The sequence below is a fragment of the Rattus rattus genome, chromosome 3 (genome assembly GCF_011064425.1).
Source record: "Rattus rattus isolate New Zealand chromosome 3, Rrattus_CSIRO_v1, whole genome shotgun sequence".
Classification (NCBI taxonomy): domain Eukaryota; kingdom Metazoa; phylum Chordata; class Mammalia; order Rodentia; family Muridae; genus Rattus; species Rattus rattus.
In genome coordinates, this window is record NC_046156.1 from 87,829,089 (window position 1) to 87,849,176 (window position 20,088).

General features: G+C 37.5%; 1 protein-coding gene across 1 annotated transcript in view; it reads right to left on the reverse strand.

Moving 5' to 3' along the window:
• The window catches only part of Mlf1 (myeloid leukemia factor 1), a 33,650-nt gene that overhangs the window by 8,071 nt on the left and 5,491 nt on the right, over positions 1-20,088 (reverse strand). Inside the window, exons 2-5 of the mRNA XM_032896733.1 lie at positions 12,574-12,721; positions 3,846-3,929; positions 2,042-2,170; positions 700-859 (exon numbers count right to left, since the gene is read on the reverse strand). Coding sequence (XP_032752624.1) covers positions 700-859; positions 2,042-2,170; positions 3,846-3,929; positions 12,574-12,721 — 521 coding nt within the window. The remainder of the gene's footprint in view (positions 1-699; positions 860-2,041; positions 2,171-3,845; positions 3,930-12,573; positions 12,722-20,088) is intronic.

Genomic DNA, 20,088 nt, shown 5'->3' on the forward strand with positions numbered 1-20,088 from the left:
TGTGTATGACAGTGGCTTTTGTGTCAGCACTGCTGTAGTCCTGTTTTCTTTTAACTGGGTCTGGGAACAGGGAGTTCTCAGGTGTGTAGGCACTCTTGTCGGCTTTCAGCTCCCAGCGCAGGCAGAATCCGAAAGGGAGTCCTGCCCCTGACTGCTCCTAGGTTCCTGTGCCCAAGGAGAACAGATGGCACTAGGCGATTTCCTCTTGGGTCAGGAATGTGAGCAGAGAGTAGTCTCCTCTGAGTTCTCCAGGAGTGTCCGCACTTCTGAGGTCCAGCTCTCCCTCCCACGGGATTTGGGTGCAGGCAGCTGTGTGACCAGTTCAGTTTAGTCTATGACTGACATTTATTTGTTCCTTTAAACTTTTTATTTGATGCTTGACAATCAAAAAATTAAAAAGGTCATTTTGCCTATTGATATTACTAAAAAAAACCCTCAAAATCTTTAATTTTATCATCGTATAAGAAACCAGATTGGTATCTCAGGTTAACAAATTGTACTTTGTTATAAAAATGTATATTAGATGATAGAACCACAATTGTATAATTTTGATAAAAATTTCCTACACATTCTCTGTAAGCTATCTGAATAAAAATTAAAATCCATGAAATTCTAGAAATGTAGCTGCTATTTCAACTACTTTTGACAATTGTGTGTGTGTGTGTGTGTGTGTGTGTGTGTGTGTGTGTGATGACTTACTTTCATTCATATTGATGAACTCCTGGTCGACCTCTTCATCTCCAGTCTTGTTGTTCTTTGACTTTCTAATGACATGAGCTCGGTCATGGATATGATGACCGACAGCCATTCTTTCTAGTCCACTGTCAGAATCTCTTATCGCTTTTCTGGTTTCTTTTACCTTTAAAAGTGCAGTGAAATTTATTTAGTTAATACTTATCTATTTCAGAATGGATTCTATTCTATATTCTTCAGGGTCTGTTTATGAAGTAAGGCCATGGGCTTGCTGCCTCCAATGTCCATTATTTTGTATAATTAATGAGTAACTATACCCAGTTCTATTATCAACATGATGTGGTAATAAAATCACTAATATTTCTTCAACTATTTACAACTTAATCTTTTCTAAGTCATAATAAAATATTAAAACAATGTTATACAAAACTTGGTTACATAAATAAATTATAAAAAATAAGAGTAAGTTATATAAAATCTTAAACATTGTCTTTGACAATGTGTAATGGATAGAAGCCAATAAGTGTAATTACTCACTGCTTATGTTGAAGGGCTTGGGTCTCATGACGCCTACCTACCAACTCCAAAGATCATTAATATGATTTTCATGTGGCATCTATAATAGTTTACTTTAAGACTTCACTATGTTCAGCAAACTAAAATGGCAGTGAATTTGCTAAACAATGCAAAGAGATCACTAACAGGTATGTTTGTATGTCAAAATTGAAATTCAGAATTACTTTATAGTCATTATTCAGTGATTCTAAAATCTTACTGTAATCTGCAAGGTAATAGAAAAATGGGAATTTTCATATCAGTTTGTAGAAGCCAAGAATTTTCATTACTATGGGTCAGTATTTAAAAATTTGTTTTTCCTCCCTGTTGCTTAATTCCCAGAAATAATGACTGAGAGTAATTATTTATTAATAAATGCCTAGACCATAAACTTCAGCTGGTTCTCTGACCTGCTCTTAAGGTATTATCCCTTTTATTCTAACCTTGGTTTAGCAGCATGGCCAGCCGGGTTCCTTTCGTCCTCTTCTTACATTCATCTCCACAGAGCTCTTGGGGCAAAGCTCCCCTGATGTCTATTCTAAGTTCAAGGTTTCCATAGTGATGAGCACCTTATCACCTTGCCTCCCTCCTGTCCCTAACACTGTTAGACAAGATATATTTTCTATAACTTCCTAAAACACTAAGAATATTTAAAAAATTCCTCAATGCCAGGCATGATAGTTTCTACCAGCAATTTCAGACTTTGAGACTGAAGCAGGAGTGGGGCAGTTTGAAGCCAGATGAGGCTATCCAATAAGACTTCATCTAAAACACAACAGTAATAAGCACTTACTCCTCCTGGAGCCCTACGGGTTTGAGTTGCAGCCTGGAAAACCTTTGGTGGTTCATCTCCTACTTTGGAATAGGTCATAACAGAGGAAGAACAAAACGAATGCCCATTTGGATCCATTGAAAGCTGGCCCTAGAGACAAAGGAAATTGTAAATTAAGATTCTAGTCAAATATGAAAGTTGAATGCCAAGAAGCAACACTATTAGCTGTATAGTGATGCAAATGGAACCTGGTGTCCTAATCTACTTTCATTTTTAGTGGTAATTTCTACTTCTCCTGTAAGGAATGATTATGTGACTCACATAATCTGAGTTCGTGTGGCTTAAATTTAAATAAAGATGCTAGAGTCCCTTAGGCAGAGGCTGTTTCCTCTAACAGCCTTGCCAACCAAGATCAGGTTATTAGGTATGTACCAGGGACTTTCATGCTTTCGTTGGGTACCAGATTGATAGATTTTGGCATTGTTAAATGATCCACAGAATTCCAACGGTCATTGGAATAAAATAGGTCACCTTCAGATTAAACCAAGTTACTTGTTTTGATCCTACTATTATAAGTAGAGCAGTAGAAGTATTAGTAATTGTTTAAAACATTTAGAGTGTATGGATCTAATCTAGCATATAAACCGTTTCTGTTTTCAGAAAATTTTAATACTAAAATTCAGTTGCTAGCATCCAATGAGTTTTTGAAAAGGTAATGATAAAATATGTAAATTTATAGAAAATGTTCATTTACAACAGGCTCAGAAGAATATATTGAGGTTGTATTTTTTAATTGTATAAGTTTACTAATGCGACTTTTCAGACTTATAGGTTGTGAAATAGGTGAGAATATAATTATAAGATTTTTATTGACTAGAAAATATCATCCTGAGTGAAATAACCCAATCACAAAGAAAAACACATGGTATGCACTCACTGATAAGTGGATATTAGCCCCAAAGCTCAGATTACCCAATCCACAGACCACACGAAGCTCAAGAAGAAGGACGACCAAAGTGTGGATGCTTCAGTCCTTCTTAGAAGGGGTAAAAATATTCATAGGAGGAGATATGAGACAAGGTTTGGAGCAGAGACTGAAGGAAAGGCCATTCAGAGCCTGCACCATCTGTGGATCCAGCCCATATACATACAGTCACCAAACCCAGAGAGATTGCTGATGCCAAGAAGTGTATGCTGACAGGAGCCTGATATAGTTGTTTCCTGAGAGGCTCTGCCAGAGCATGACAAATACAGAGGCAAATGCTTACAGCCAACCATTGAACTGAGAACGAGGTCCCCATAGGAGAAGTTAGAGAAAAAAATTGAAGGAGCTGAAGGGGTTTGCAACCCCATAAGAACAACAATATCAACTAACTGGAGCTCCCAGGGACTAAACCACCATCCAAAGAGTACACAGACAGACCCATGGCTCCAGCTGCATATGTAGCAGAGGATGGCCTTCTTGGGCACCAAAGGGAGGAGAAGCCCTTGGTCCTGCCAAGGCTGGACCCCCCAGTATAGGGGAATGTCAGGGCGGGGAGACGGAAAGGGGTGGGTAGTTGGGTGGGGTAAAGAAGATAACATTTAAAATGTAAATAAAAAATCCAATAAAAAAAGAAAATATCAGCAAGCTGATATAATATCTTGATATAATATAATACTTAAACATTTGTTTCAGGTACAAATTATTTAAGTATTGTATGTGTTAATCATATTAGTTTTTTTTTTGCTATTTAACTACAGTTAAAGATGTTTGAAAGTCACTATAATACAAGATACCAATAACTAAGATTAATGTTCTCATCAGTTTATTTTTAGTACTTACAAAGTTTCTTTGTAACTCCTGTATACTGTTTCTCATATTTACCATCATCCGATCCATTGTCTGAAAAGGGTTGACATCTGCATGCTACAGGATATTAGGAGGTATATTAATTACATCAAGGATGTAAATAAGTCTTCCCAAAACAGATGAAAAAATTTCCCAACTTACTGTAAGATAATCATGCAGTAATCAACTAGAGAAAATAATTTAAGGAATATCCAGTAAGAGTTATTTGATAAAGAAAAAGAAGCATACACAAAATCTCAAACAGCCAACATAAATTAGAGAATTTCGCTGCATACACATACAAATTATACTCCTAGGTATACATATTATACATAAACACATGCTTTGTGTATATAAATATCGTATATAGCATCTCTTGGCTTTCTTAAACCAGAGTTCTCCTTTTCCTCCAAGCTTTTCTTATCATCTCACTAATCCTTACGGTTTCAAAAGTCTTCTCTAGGGAGACGCCTCGGAAGGCGCATACTGCTCTTCCTTACATGGGACCTCAGCTCCCAGAAGCCAAGCAGCTCTGTACTGTCTATAGCTCTACCTCCAGGTCCCAAGTGTCTGACTCTCTCTCTGGCCCCCATGGGTACCGAATTCATGAGTACAATACCCCCCTCCCGACATAAACACGTAATTAATTTTTTAAAAGTCATCTCTGATTGAACCTTACCATTACAAACGTTTTAGGCTGTGGGTGTGTGTGTCCTGTGCATGTGTGTCCTGTGGGTGTGTGTGTTCTGGGGGGGGGGGTGTCCTGTGGGTGTGTATGTCCTGTGGGTGGGTGTGTCCTGTGGGGGTGTGTGTTTGTATGTACCACAGTGGGAACTTGCTCAGTACTACTATCTTTGTGATACACTGCTTGTTTTCTGTCACACGTCCTTCAGGAAGGAAAAATGTTACATCTCAGACTTCATAAATACCGATAACTCAGATCTAATGCAAAGGAATGAAAAGAGGCTTCTCATGAGACTATAATACAAATATTCTAAATTCACCGTGTTCCAATCCTTAGATTACTCTTCGGTGTTAGAAACTAGTAAGGCAGATCAAAGTTAAAATGTGACAAGGTCTGCTAGAGAATAGCTACGCTTGTGTAGGAAGCAAGACAAAACAAAAATTCCTTGGCAACAAAGTCAGAGAAAAGTTTTCCAAATATTGTACATTGTCGCCTGGAGAGTGTCGGTGGAGAGTTATCATGCTCATGTGGAAGTCCAGCTTTCAAATACAATTATTGAGTCTCTTTGGAAATCAAGTGAATGTTCCCTTAATACCTATTTTTCCATTTTTGGAGATTGATATTATACATTTTGATTAATTTACCATCTTGATAGAAATGAAAATATTCTAAAATAACATATCTGTGCCTCTCTGGCTACTGAAATAATCATCAATAAATTGTATTTTCTGCAGGAATTTCATGGTGAGAAAATAAAAAGGTTGAAGCCTGGCACTGGCCAGTGGAGGAACATGTCTCCCAGAGAAAGATATCACATAATTATGACATCTTGTCAGATCTGGCAGGAGAGAGTATTGACCAGGACTGCCTACTTATAACACATCTTCCCTGTAGTCCATTGAAATCTCACAAAACAACCCTGAGGATGGAGTTGTGCAGGTCTCTGGATAGATCTCTTAGTTCTTCCCAAGGTGGCGACATCAAATACATCTATCTTTTTCTATCTCAGCTGCTCACTATTGTCCGTTTAATGGCCCACTGAAGATCAGCGGGTAAGCCTGGCTTGCTAGTGCTGTCAGCTCAGGTTCTGACCCTAACAACTCTGGTAAGTACTTTAGAAAACCCACGCCGGAAACATAATTTGGATTATAAAATTCTTGCTTTAATAAAAGTTCCTTAAATATTAAAAAAGAAAGAAAGGAAAGGAAAGAAAAGAAAAGCCACGCCTAAGCACTCAGGTACAGGTAACAGCGGTCTCCAGTACAAAGCCTAAAAGCCACTATGGAAGTTAGTGAGATGCACACAAACTCACTCTGCTTGAGTTAATGAAAATGTCTGTTAAAAAAATGTAGCTAAAGTAATTTTCTCATGACACGAACCATTCCACCAAACCTCCCAAAAGGCACAAGAGAAAAATTTGTTGCCTAAAGAGAGACAAACAAAACAAAACAAAACAAACAAACAATAAATTTTGGTTGCATTTAAGTATCATCGTTACAGAACTTTTTAATAAAAAATGCTCAGTGCATACTTTTAAAATTATCTGCTTATCAGTCATTGTATCTGCCTGGCCAGAAAATAAAGAATTCACAGTACTACTAAAAATATGACTATTTAAATAAGGAAGTTGAAAGAAAAAGTCTTTGCTATAGACCAAGACAAAGTATAATGACTAGGATTAAAATGTTTTCTTTTGCTATTGCATTTCTTAAAGATCGGCTACTCCTCCCATAGCCAATCAAAACAAAAATAGTTAATCACCTTATTATCATCTTATCACTTATCATATAAGTAGACAGTGTTCGGTTTCACCCGGGGACAAGGGACTGATGTTCATGTTTTACATAGCGAAGCACACCTGGTCTCCAGGTTCTCCCAGCATCCCTCAGTCCCTACCTGGCATACTCTGCCCCCAACCCTAAACTTTCCAGCCCAGGGGGCTGTCCTTTCCTCGGAGGCTCTTCCCTATATAATCCAGATATTTTGGTCTCTCTGTCTTCTTCTCTTTTTCTCTTTCTCTTTCCCCTCTCTCCCCGTCTTCCCATGGTGATTCCTCTGGCCTCAATCCTTGGGGCCAGTGAACTTGCCTGAGAGCAGTGTCCCAATAAACCTGCCTTTATTATAATAGAAGGTGGCTTGAATTGGCTCATTTCACAGTGGAGACATAACCTATAAGATAGTGCCGAAACCCAGGAGGAGTCCAGTTCCCAGCTCAATGGCCCAGGACTTTCCTGGCCAGGTGGGAACCACTTCTGTCCCTCTGTCTTTCTGTGCTGGATACATTTCTCAGGACTTCATGAGTTCCCATCCTCAGCTAGTCTATTAGGGTCCAGGACCCACCAGGCTCTTTCCACTGGGTCTTCCCAGCTCATTTGTTAATTATATAAATGAATAAAGGACACCATAATTGTCCAAGACTACTACTTCCTGTTGACATTGGGGTACAATTTTGCCTTGGGGTATGGTCGAAAAGCTGGAGTGTTGCCTCCTGAAATGTTCAGGAAGGTTGTTTCATTGCTGTCCGGGTTCTGTGGCCCATCTGCGACTAGGATGTGAACGTATAGACGGAGAGGCTGTGGGGAACTGTTTTGAAGCTTTTCTGGATGCAGGCTCTGAGAGAGCACCTGGATGTCAGAGGATATGAGTTTAGGGAGAAAACTTTTTTTAGGGGGTGTACTTTGAAATTCTTAGGCCCATTATCTTGGTAGTTGGAGGAGGAGGGATGGGGAGCCCTAGGAAAGGGAAATGGATCCAACCTCAGGAATGGGCAGTTGGGGAGGGAAACAGGCTGCTAACTGACAGTACTTATTTTGAGCCCATTTGACCAGTTAGAGGTGGATTCAAGTGGATTCCCTGAAGCTTACAAGAAATAGAAATAAGAATTATATTGGTGCATCCAACATGTTTATGTTCTAAATATACATAATTTTATAATTATCACTGTACAGATATTTTAATTTGATGTCATCCCATTTGTCCAATTTTGCTTTTGTTGAGCACTAGGCATATTTCAAGTGTTCAACAGATATGTGAGCCTGTCCTCTACCTGAAGACAGAGGCACAAAGTAGACCAAAACACAAACCCTTACTCACCAGAGACAGAAAGCACCCCCATTCTCATTCTCTCTCCCTCCCAGCCCGAGCATGCACACGTATGTATACACACACACACACACACACACACACACACACACACACACACACACACACACGGGAATTACCAGTCTATCAAAACTATGAGAAATAAATGTCTGATGTTTAAAAGTCATTCAGCCTAAAGTAATTTGTTATATCAGCCCAATTATACAGGAAGATAAGGGACCAATAATTTTAGATTTAAATTTAAATATTGGTCTTGGACTTTCTATATATTCAGAATTACCTTCATTACCTTCCTACTTGACTTTTTAATTTAATCATGACATTTATACAAGCACATTTCTTCTATGTGTTTTTCTCTTGATTTAAAGAAATTTTGGCAAGATGAATACAAATGGTTTGAAATAATGAATCTTGCCAACTACAGTTTCACAGAAGCATTATCTCTTTATTTGGCTACATATTTTTCATTCCAGTTTCTGTTAAACATTTAGTGCTTTTAGTAAAAGTGTCTGTGAAAGTGACATTTATTTCTGTTTCAATAGGTGACCAATAAACTTAGAGCTGATTTGTATAAACATCTTCAGTGCATTTCCAGCTGGATTATACACAGGCTCATTTGTATGCTTACATGTAAGGTAAGAAGATTGTTTTCTCTTGCTCCTTCAAGAAGGCTATAAGTAGCTTATTTATGCATATAAATCCAAAGAGATACATGCTTTCTATAGTTACAAAAAGTATGATACAAAGAGTATTTTAATACTCAAATAATTTTCAATACTTATAACAAATGTGCTCTTGCATTGTCAATTTTTTCTGGTGTTAATCTTTAACGTTTTTAAAATTTTTAACTTTTATGAAAATTAAATATGTATATAATATGTATGTAGCATTAATTTACAATTTTATACATATAGCGCTTATAAATGACATTATTTACTAATGAAAAGGAAAGTAACTTAAGTGTGATTACTTTTATTTGAAATGGCACATGTAGTTTTATTTATCGGGTTTTATGATGATCCAAACTATTTTGTTTTCTTTAAGTTTATTGCTTAGAAAATATGAAAATATTTTTCTAGAGTAATTTAGAATTCTTTTAGTAATTTAGAATTGATCAACCATGTTTACTGAATTCTAAATACATTTCAATTGCCAAGATCCATTTTAATAAATTCCTATGGATTTATTATTCTGTAATTGCCATTCCTGAGGCTGAAAAATAAAAGAGGTGAAACCCAAAATAGTTAACACATATATTAAACTTCGCCTTTTCATTTGTTGAATGTTTTTACCCTCCTATCCTGATGAGAATAGGCAGTTGTGGTGGTCTGAAACTGTTTAGACCAGGGAGTGGCACTATTAGAAAGTGAGGTCTTCAATCAACCAGAGTTTCCAGGGACTAAACCACTACCCAAAGACTACACATGAACTGACCCATGGCTTCAAAATGCATATGTAGCAGAGGATGGCCTTGCTGGACACCAATGAGAGGAGAAGTCCTTGGTCCTACCAAGGTTGAACCCCAGTGTGGGGATTGTGGTGGGGGGGCGGTAAGGAGGTGGATGGGGAGGGGAACACCCTTATAGAAAAAGGGGAGGGGGGGAAGGGGCTTATGGACAGGAAACCGGGAAAGGGACTAAAATTTGAAATGTAAATAAAGAAATATGCAATTTAAAAAAAAAAAAAAAGAAAGAAAGTGGGGTCAGGGATTTAGCTCAGTGGTAGAGCGCTTGCCTAGCAAGCACAAGGCCCTGGGTTGGTCTCCAGCTCGGAAAAAAAAAAAAAAAAAAAAAAAAAAAAAAAAAAAAAAAAGAAAGTGGGGTCAGGGATTTAGCTCAGTGGTAGAGCGCTTGCCTAGCAAGCACAAGGCCCTGGTTCGGTCCCCAGCTCCGAAAAAAAAAGAAAAAAAAGAAAGTGAGGCCTTGTTGGAGGAGGTGTGGCCTTGTTGGAGGAAATATGTCACTGTGTAGGCAAGCGTAGTGTCTTCTAGCTGCCTTTGGATCAAGATGTAGAATTCTCAGCTCCTCCTCTAGCATTAATTCAGCCTACATGATGCCATGCTTTCCACCATGAAAATAATGGACCCCCAACCCCAATTTAATGTTGACCTTTATAGTAGTTGCCTTAGTCCTGGTGTCTATTTACAGCAGTAAAACCCTAAAACAGAAGTTGGTACCAGAGACTGGGGTATTGCTGTGATAGGCCTGACCATGATTTTGTTTCTATGAATGTAGATTTTGGAACTATGAATTTGGAGAGCAGTGGAATATTTTAAGTGTGGCTTAATGGGCCATCCTAGTGGAAATATAGAAGACAGTGGTGATGAGGGTAATTTGAACTCTGGGGGCCTGGCTCAGGGGTTTGAGAAGAGAAGAATTTTAGTAATGCAATTAAGGAAGTGGTGACTTTGGGGCCTGTTCCAACCCAGCTAAGCTTATTATTTATGCTTTTGCAGTTGAGCAAGGGATACTTATATCATATTAAGAATTACTATTACCTGGTTATTGTTTTCATTTGGACTCAATCTGGAATGAACTGCAATCCAGAAATGGAGACTACACCTGTGATCCAGACCTTAGGCTGGAAGACACACACTTTTGATCCAGATCTGGAGGCAAAGTGGCCATGAAGAGCTTAGGTCCAGGCATGGTGGTTACACCTTTAATCCCAGGAAACAGAGACATTCATGTGTCTGAGTTCAGGGCAAGTTCCAAGTAGAGAAAAATTAGGACCATGTCTCTAATCCCAGCATTCAGGAGACAGAGGCATGAAGATTTCTGAGTTTAAGGTCAATCTACTGAGCAAGTTCTAGGACAACCAAGTTTAGGCAGTGAGGGAGTTGGAAAACAGAAGGCTGGTGATGATGTAACAATATAACAAGGGGGCCATGTTCCAGCCTCAGCAAGCAGCAGAACTTGGCAGTTTTGGCCATATCCATGGCCTGGCTTTAGAGTCCAGAAGAGAAAGGCCTATTGAACAGTTGATGCTGGTTCCCTGGAGCTAAGAAATTAGTGGTAATTAAGAAGAAACCAGCATCACTGAGGCAAAATCTTCTGAGAAGTGTTTTCTGGGAGCCACAAAGGAGATGTGTTCTAGAGATAGCCAAGGTTGTACCTGGCTGGACTTGGAAATGTGTAAGAACTACCAAGGTGGGGGTTGGGGATTTAGCTCAGCGGTAGAGCACTTGCCTAGCAAGCGCAAGGCCCTGGGTTCGGTCCCCAGCTCCGAAAAAAAGAAAAAAAAAAAAAAAAGAACTACCAAGGTGGTACTAATTTTGAAGGTTATGAAGAGCAGGTGAGGCTTGGTTCTATGTGAGGCCAGGAAAGGCCACTGGTGAAGGTGCAGCCTCAGTTGCAGCTGATAGCCCAGGATTGAAGGGGTCATGCAAAGCAGTTGAAGCTTGGCACCATAAAGAGAACCTGAGAGGCTTTTGGTGAAGCCTAGTTGTGGCAGAAGACCCCATAGTATTAGAAATATCAGTACCCTGGGAGGACCACCAAGAACAGCAGCAGAGGTAGAATCAATCAGAGCCTAGAGTGCTATAGACATTAGACCTTTAATCCCAGGATAGAGAAATAACCCAAACCCTTTGGAGGAGCCTAAAAGATCATATGTGGATTTCAGACATTGGAACAAGAAGCTGTAAAGTTGAAGTTGCTTTGGAGACCCCAAGATATTACAGATACCAGAGCCGTGGGATACCTGCTGAGAAAGCTGCAAACAGAGTGGAACCAGCCAAAGAGAAAGAAGTGTTTGGTAGTCAACAAACCTGAAAGGAGTTAGAGATCTGAAGAGTGCTTGGACATGGAGATGCAAAATTTGGAATTTGCCTAGCTGGTTTTTGGTCTTGCTTTGTTTTATTTAGTATTTCCCCACTATTACATTTTGAAATGGTAATGTACATTCTATGATGTTGGAAGTTTATGATGTTCTTTATTTTGATTTTATAGGTGATTATGGTTAAGTGACTACATGAATCTCAGAAGAGACTCTGAACTTTGGACTTTTAACATTGTTGAGATTACTATAGACTATGAAACTTTTAAAGATGAACTAAATATATTTTGCATTATCTTACGGCTAGGTGTGGCCCCCATAGACTCATGTGTTTGAACAAACCTATGGGGGCCAAGGAGTGGAATATGGCGGTCTGAACATATTTGGTCCAGGGAGTGGCACTATTACAGGGTGTAGCTTTATTAGTATGTGTGGCTTTGCTGGAGGAAATGGTTCACTCTGAGGCGGGTGGGTGTTGGGCTTGAGGTCCTATGCTTAAGCTCTACCATAGTGGAAGAGAGAGTCTCTTCACGGCTGCCTGAGGAAGACAGTCTCCTTTTAGCTGCCTTCGGTGGGTAGAACTCTCAGCTCCTTCTCCAGCACCGTGTCTGCCTGGATGCTGCCATGCTTCCTGCCATGACGATAATGGACTAAAGCTCTCAAAGTGTAAGCCAGTCCCAATTAAATGTTTTCATTTATGAGAGTTGTCTCTTTTCATAGCAGTAAAACCCTAATTAAGGCACAAGTCCTCTGAAACAAAGGTTAATCTAAGTTTTGAAAGTCTAGAGTGATGCAATAATGATAAAACACCATACTAGACCTTTTTAGTATTTAAACCTTAAAAGTATGTGGTACCAGGAGTCCTCCTTGACTTTAGTTTAGTGCATGGAAGGAAGTTATCAGGGAAGAAATATGAAGCAACAATGGCTTAGTATGGCTTACAGTGTATAACCTTATGATCCTAAGTGTTAAGAGCACAGTGCAAATTTATACTATTAACAGTCCGTTGTTCCAGGTGTCAGCTTTGGAAAATGCCTCCCCTTTTATATAATATTTCCACGATAGAAGTATTAGTTACACGCTATCAGTATGTAACTCATAACACCTGAGTCATGTTTCTGTAGAACGTTCTTGCTAGCTGTCCTTAAAATTACTTACAGTTAAGGAGTCTTCACCACCATCACGTTCTCTACGATTATGGGTTCTTCCTCTACCATCAGAGATACTGAGCAAGTCTCTTCCAAGAGGTTCAGAGAAACTTCTCATCATGTTGCGCATACTTTCTCGGTGTGCAAGAAAAGAATCTCTGTTGAAAATACAGATGAATGGAAAATTAAATGTTATAATTTAAAAAAACTGGCATATAAACACTATGAAGAAACTCGTGAGATAATATAATTGTTAAGAAGACAAAATATTACAATTTAGAAGAGACTATTTAATAAAAGACCTAGTATTTATAAATACAATTATAAATATAAATGAAATCTTATCCTATTTGCTATCCACTATATTTATTATACTAATGAAATATATTTTTATTTCATGAATAAATATGGTAAACATAAATTACCATAAACTACTTATGAAAGTAGTTTAAGATGAGAAAAACTGAAAAAAAATCAGAAAAATATTTCTATCAGGTAAGACTACTCTGAGAAGTCTACAACATAACCATAAAAACATCGGAAAACATTTCTATCATAAAGACCATTTTGGGACATGTATAACATTATTCTACAGGATTAATAAAGAATACTCCATACTAAATATGGACACCAAAGAACCTAATAAAGTTGTCTTTAAAAATTGAGTGTGCACAAATAAATTTGGAAAAAAGCTCTCCTAAAATAATCATCCTTGTTGGGGCTGGAGAGACAGCTCAGTGGTTAAGAATGCTTGTTGCTCTTCTAGAGGACTGGGTTTTGGCTCCCAGTTTCCCCAGAAGACTTATGCTTCTCACTATACCTCCTTCTGTCTTCTACAGGCTCCTGCACCACTGCCCTCCCTCACACACGCCACCACACACACTTAACAACAACAGCAGAAAAAAAACCCACTATTTTTAACTTTCTTGACTGAGAGTAGATCATTTGACATACAAGCATTTCGAACCATATTTATGTTTATGAGCGCCAGACTATATCTGCATAGTCAGAGCCAAAGCCACAGATAACCTTTACAAGCCTAATTAGTATTATTATTTCTTTGAGATAATGGCTTTTCTGTGTAGCTCTGGCTGTCCTGGAACTCAGAGATCCTCCAGCCTCTGCCTCCCAGTCCTGGGATTAAAGGCCCGGCCACCATGCCTGGCTGTAGCAGTAGAATTTTAATGCAGACTATACTAACTCTGTAAATTGTCCCTGGTAATATAGCCATGTTCACAATATTAACTCACCCATATATTCACGTGGGAGATCTTCTAATACCTTCCTCAGTTTCCTTCTTTACCATTAGGAGGTTTTCACTGTAAAGGTCATTCATTTTTTAGGTTTATTCCAACTTTTTTTTTTTTTTATCTTTTTTCAGATAACTGTGAATATAATTGTTTTCCTAGTTCTTTGTGCATGTTTCTTGTTTATATTTATATTTAAACTAATTTTTATATGTTAGTTTTGTGTCCAAATTGCTGAAGGTGTTTAGCAGATCTAAGAGCTTTTATGGTCATTTATGTAAAGGGTCATAAGAACATCATTAGGATGCTGTAACTTCTCCCTTTCCTATGTGTAGCTGTTTATGTGCCTTGTCTTATTTAATACTTCATGAACTACATTGGGTAGGGATTGAAGAAGGGTATATTTTTGTCTCATTCCTGGTCTTAGTGGAAATGGTTTGAGTTTTTCTCTGAGGTTGGCTAACATGTTTCTCATAGATAGTCTTTATTATGCTGATACATATTTCTTTCATCTCTAGTCTCTTTGGGGCTTTTATCAAAAAGGGATGTTGCATTTTCTCAAAAGCCTTTACTGTATCTACTGCAAAATGATCATGTGAATTCTTCCCTTCAAGCCCTTTATGTGATATGCTTATTGCTTTGCATTAGCCTGACCTCCCTTTGTATCTTAGGAATGAAGCCAACATGATCGTGATGAATGAATGATCTTTGTGAAGTCTTCTTGAAATTCAGTTTGCAAATATTTTAGTGTTAAGTTTTGTGTCTTTGTTTATCATAGAGATGGACATATTATTCTTTGTTGTGTCTTTATCTGGTTTTGTACAAAAAGAGTTTGATAGTATTCTTTCTGTCTTTATTCTATGGAATAGTTTGAGAAGTATTAATGCTAGTTGCTCTTTATAAGACCGGTAGACTACAGTATTGGGCTTGCACTGTTTTTAGTTTAAAGATCTTTTTTAAAAATTACTACTTCAATCTATTTTAATAGTTATTATAGATCTGTTTAAATTATATATCTCATATTAGTTTAATATTAGGCCATATGATTTAAGAAATAATCCATTTTTATGTGATTTTTCTAATTTAGTGAAAATAAATTCTTTAAGGTATAGCCTAAGAGTCTAAAATCTTTAGAATTCATTGTTATCTGTTGTACTGTCTCTCTTTCCATCACTAATTTAATGCCTTCTATTTTCTTTGGTTAGTTTGGCTAAGGGTTTACTGATCTTGTTTATCTCTTTTAAGTTTACTTATCTTTTTAAATAACTCAATCTTTCATTGATTCTTTCATTTTTACTTTATTAATTTCTGCCATGTTATTTCTATCTATGGATTTTGGGCTTATTGTTTTTATTCTTCCAAGGTCCTATAGTGTATCATTAAGCTATTTGAGGTTTCTTTAATGTAGGCATCTATAACTATAAAATTCCCTCTTATAGCTGCTTTCTTTGCATCTAAGAGGTATTGTATTCTTTTAGTTATAGATTCTTAAAATTCTCTTCTTGATTTCTTCAATGATCCATTCCTCTTTCAACAGTCTGTGGTTCAATCTCCATGAGTTTGTGTATGTACTATAGTTTCTCTTTCTCTTGGTTTCTATTTTTATTCCTTTGTTGCCAGAGATAAAACAATTGTTCCAATTTCCTGTATTTGCTAGGACTTGATATGTGTCCTACTATAAAATCTATTTTAGAGAAAGTTGCTGAGAAATATACATTCTGCAGATAGATGTTAGAGTTTCTTGGTCTATGATGTCATATAGCTCAGACATTCTTTACTTTTTGAGAAGCTAACCTATGGGTGTGAGATCTTTGTAGTTCTCCCCATTCTCGCAGAGCATCCATCGATACAGTCCATGAGGGCAGTGGGAGCAGAGGTGTCAGAAGCCCTGTGAGTATATAAGGTGAGTGACCACTCTGGGACTGCTTGTCAGTAAGTAGATCATCTTTACTTAGAGTGACTGAAGGCTGATGAAGTTTTTGGGGACTAAGGGCAGGGACATCCAATATGGGCAAAGGTCACTGACTGGGGGCTTAGGCATGACCTGGCATACCTCATTGGCACAGGGAAACATTGCAGAAATCTCAGGTGCTAGCTGAACAGGCTTTATCAGGATAAAAGAAATTAATTCTATAAACCAATTACGGCTACATGTCATTCATTGGGTAGATACAAGTGCAAGGGATTAGAATCCCCAAGAAAAGGTCAGAGGAGAAGGCCTCCTAACACAGGAGTTGCCCATTTTGCACTGAGCTCAGAGGCTCTCCAGTCATGGTGGACTTTGACTTTAATTAGCAGTTTTCCCACAAGTATTGAAGTAAACTTTTACAGTGTTGGTTTTTCTTACATCGTGTGTGTGTGTGTGTGTGTGTGTGTGTGTGTGTGTGTGTGTGTGTGTGTGTGTGTCTAGAATGGGAATGTTCTCTCCATTGTTTCCTTAAAGTCTATTTTGTTACATAAAAACAGATATCCACTTGCTTCCTAGTTCTATTTGCTTGAAACATTTTTTCCCACCCTTTTACCCTTGGTTTGTGGCTGTCTTTGATGGTAAAGAACATTTCTTGAAGACAGCAAATAGAAAGCTTATGTTGAACTTTTAATTAGGGAATTAAGACCATTAATACTGATAGGCATGGATTTGTTAGTTTTGTCAGGCTTAGTATTTTCTTATTGCTCATTTGCTCAACTATTGTTCCAGCACAGCTACCCTTTCCTGTAGACTTGTGGATGTTTCTCTTCTCAGTCTCAATGATTCAAGTATCTAAAGAGCTGCCTTAGTGACCATCAATTCCGTGTATTGGTTTGTAATATGGAAAGCTTCTCGTTCTCTTTCTACTATGACAGATAGTTTTGCTAGCTATAATTACCTGAACTGACAATCTTTCAGAGCTTGAAATACACATTCCAAGCTTGCCTGGTCTTTAGAGTTTCTCCAGAGAATTCTACTTTTATTCTGATAAGCCTGTCTTTATATGTGACTTGTGTTATTCTCACAACTTTCCAGATGTTTTCTTTGCTCTCCATTTTTAATTTTTAACTATTTTGTGTGAAGAGGTTTTTGGTTTTTTTTGTTTTGTTTTGTTTGTTTTTTTTGTTTTTGGTTCTTTTTTTCGGAGCTGGGGACCGAACCCAGGGCCTTGCGCTTCCTAGGCAAGCGCTCTACCACTGAGCTAAATCCCCAACGAGGTTTTTTTTTTAATAGTCCAATAATACTTTATTCGGGAATGTCCATATCAAACTCAAGATAGATCAACTAAGCAACCAAAACATCCATCAATCCATAGATACACAAAATGGGGCATATTCTGGTAGTGAAATATCTTATGATATTAAAAATAGGAATTCTGATATATATTACAACGAGGATGACACTTGAAAACACTGCAGTATGTGAAAATACCAGATTTCATATTTCATAATTCTACTTGTAAAATTTCCAGAGGTTCCATAGTCAGAAAATAGATTGATACTTTTCTAGGGCAGGGGTATGGAGTAATATTTGAGAAGAAATGATGGATGAATGCTCATGAGTACAGAACTTTGTTTTGGAGATGATGAAAATATTCTACAATTTTACTCACAACTATACTATTCTACGTCTATACTAAAAACAATGTTTACTTTAAGTGGATGTATTCAATACTATATTAACAACATCCTTAATAAAACCATTTTTAGAAAAAAATGATTGCAAATGTCCAAGAACCTTTTACTTTCATATTTCATGTTCCATCTCATTATAATACTTATTTTTCTTGGATATTATATTTTTTACATTTCAAATGTTATCCTTTTCCGGTTTCCCTCTGCAACACAGCCCCCCAATCTCATCCCCTGAGGAGGATTTTTTGTGTTTTTTTTTCTGGTTTCTTTGAATTGAAAAACCTAAATACCCCCTGTTCCTGGATAAACATTTCTTTTCCTAAATTTGGGAAGTTTTATATTATGATTTTATTAAAAGTGTTTTTATGCCGTTAGCATGAAACTCTTCTGCATCCACAATTCATAGATTTGGTCTTTTCATAGTGTCCCTAGATTTTACATTCTTGTATATTTTCTTATTAATTTTTCTTTTTAACTGAATATTCCAATTCATCCTAGATTTCCCTTGTTTTAAAGCTCTAATATTATGTCTTTCCCTTGACCCATTCTATCGATGAAGCTTTTCATTGAGCTTTTTATCTGATTCAATGAATATTTCACCTCCAGCATTTCAAATTGATTTTCTTCTTAATTTCTCTTTACTGAATTCCATCTTCATACCTCATATTAATCTCATTTTATGCAGCTGTTTGTATTCTCTTGGAATTCATTCAAAAACAGAATAGGAGATAAAAGAAATAAAGAACAGGGAGAAGAAAAGAGAAAATGTTAACAGTTAAACTTGCACTGGGCATTAAACAGAGTAGGGATAGAAGCGAATGGGAGGGACCTGACAGGAGTAGTCTGAACACGCTTGCTGTTTCCAATCCTTGACACAGGAGTAGTCTGAACACGCTTGCTGTTTCCAATCCTTGACACAGGAGTAGTCTGAACACGCTTGCTGTTTCCAATCCTTGACTTTCAAGTATTCCTTCCTGGGCTCCTAGATGCAAGTCACATTCCTGAGTAATAGCACTGGCACTCCTTCAGTGGAAGGAGACAGTACCCCAAACTGAGCCAATCCTTCCAGGACATCCTCTAGATTTCTCTTATTCTGCTCTGTTAGGTATTCTATTATATTTTACGATTAAAACTCAGAACTTTTGGGCAAACACCCACCTCTTTTTATAGCGGTATCTAGATTCCCCAGGTTTATTCTCCCAAAGATTATAGCAAGACCATGCTGCATGTCATCCACCATCCTCTTTCCCCTCAAAAAAATTCTAAAAAGCTTCAAATGTAATTGCTTTAGGATTAGCAAGTGCACAACTGGACTTGTGTTTAGGTGTGTGTATAGGGTTTTTGTTTTGCTTGAGTTCAGCCTTGTTTGGGTATAATTTGCACTCAATAATTGTACAGTTTTGAGTTTTCAAAAATATACAGTTTATATATAAACATTTATGCCACCCCTAATGTTCTGTTTTGAGCCTTTGTAGAAATCATCTCCCCAAATTCTACTACCATTACTAGGCTTTGTGTTAGCTTTTCATCACTATCACGAAATACCTCACAGAAAGAACTTGAGAGGAGGATTCATTTTACTCATAATTAAGTCCCTTGTGGCAGAAAAGGGCAAAATGCAGGAAAACTGCTCACTTTCCAGGTAGTTAAGGAGCAAGGAGAATACCCACCACGAGCTCTCAGTCTCTTGCACTCGGTCTGGGTATCCAGCTTGTTGGGACAGTGCTAACTATATTCACAGTGAATCTTTCATCTCAGCTAATCCCCTCCAGAAACTTCTCATAAACATCCATGTGCTTTACTAACCTAGGCACCTCTCAAGTCAAGTTGGCAATCCAGATTAACCACCACAGGCTTCATCAGTATTATTTTGCCTTTCTCGGAATCTCATATAATAGAATTATATAGTGTGTCATCTTTCATATCTAGTTTCTTTGACTCAGAATACTGCTTTTTATAATTTATCCCTGCTGTTCTACTCACCAAATATTAACTAAATCTAGAACATATATATGATATAATATAGCCAAAATTATTTCTAGTTTTTTGTCTTTATAAATAAGGTTGCTACGACTATTCAGTCAATTTAAATTATTTGAACAGTAGTATCCTATCATTGTGATTTTTCTACTTGTCGTTTATATGTTATCAAATGAGTGCACAAATAAATATATCCCATCCATTTAGAAATGTGTCTTTTGTTGCTGATTGTTAAGAGTGTGTGTGTGCTATGGTCACTTGATTTTTGACAAAGGAGCCATATCCATCCAATGGAAAAAAGATAGCATTTTCAGCAAATGGTGCTGGTTCAACTGGAGGTCAACATGTAGAAGAATGCAGATCGATCCATGCTTATCACCCTGTACAAAGCTTAAGTCCAAGTGGATCAAGGACGTCCACATCAAACCAGACACACTCAAGTTAATAGAAGAAAAACTAGGGAAGCATCTGGAACACATGGGCACTGGAAAAAATTTCCTGAACAAAACACCAATGGCTTATGCTCTAAGATCAAGAATTGACAAATGGGATCTCATAAAACTACAAAGCTTCTGTAAGGCAAAGGACACTGTGGTTAGGACATAATGGCAACCAACAGATTAGGAAAGATCTTTACCAATCCTACAACAGATAGAGCCTTATATCCAAAATATACAAAGAACTGCAAAAAGTTA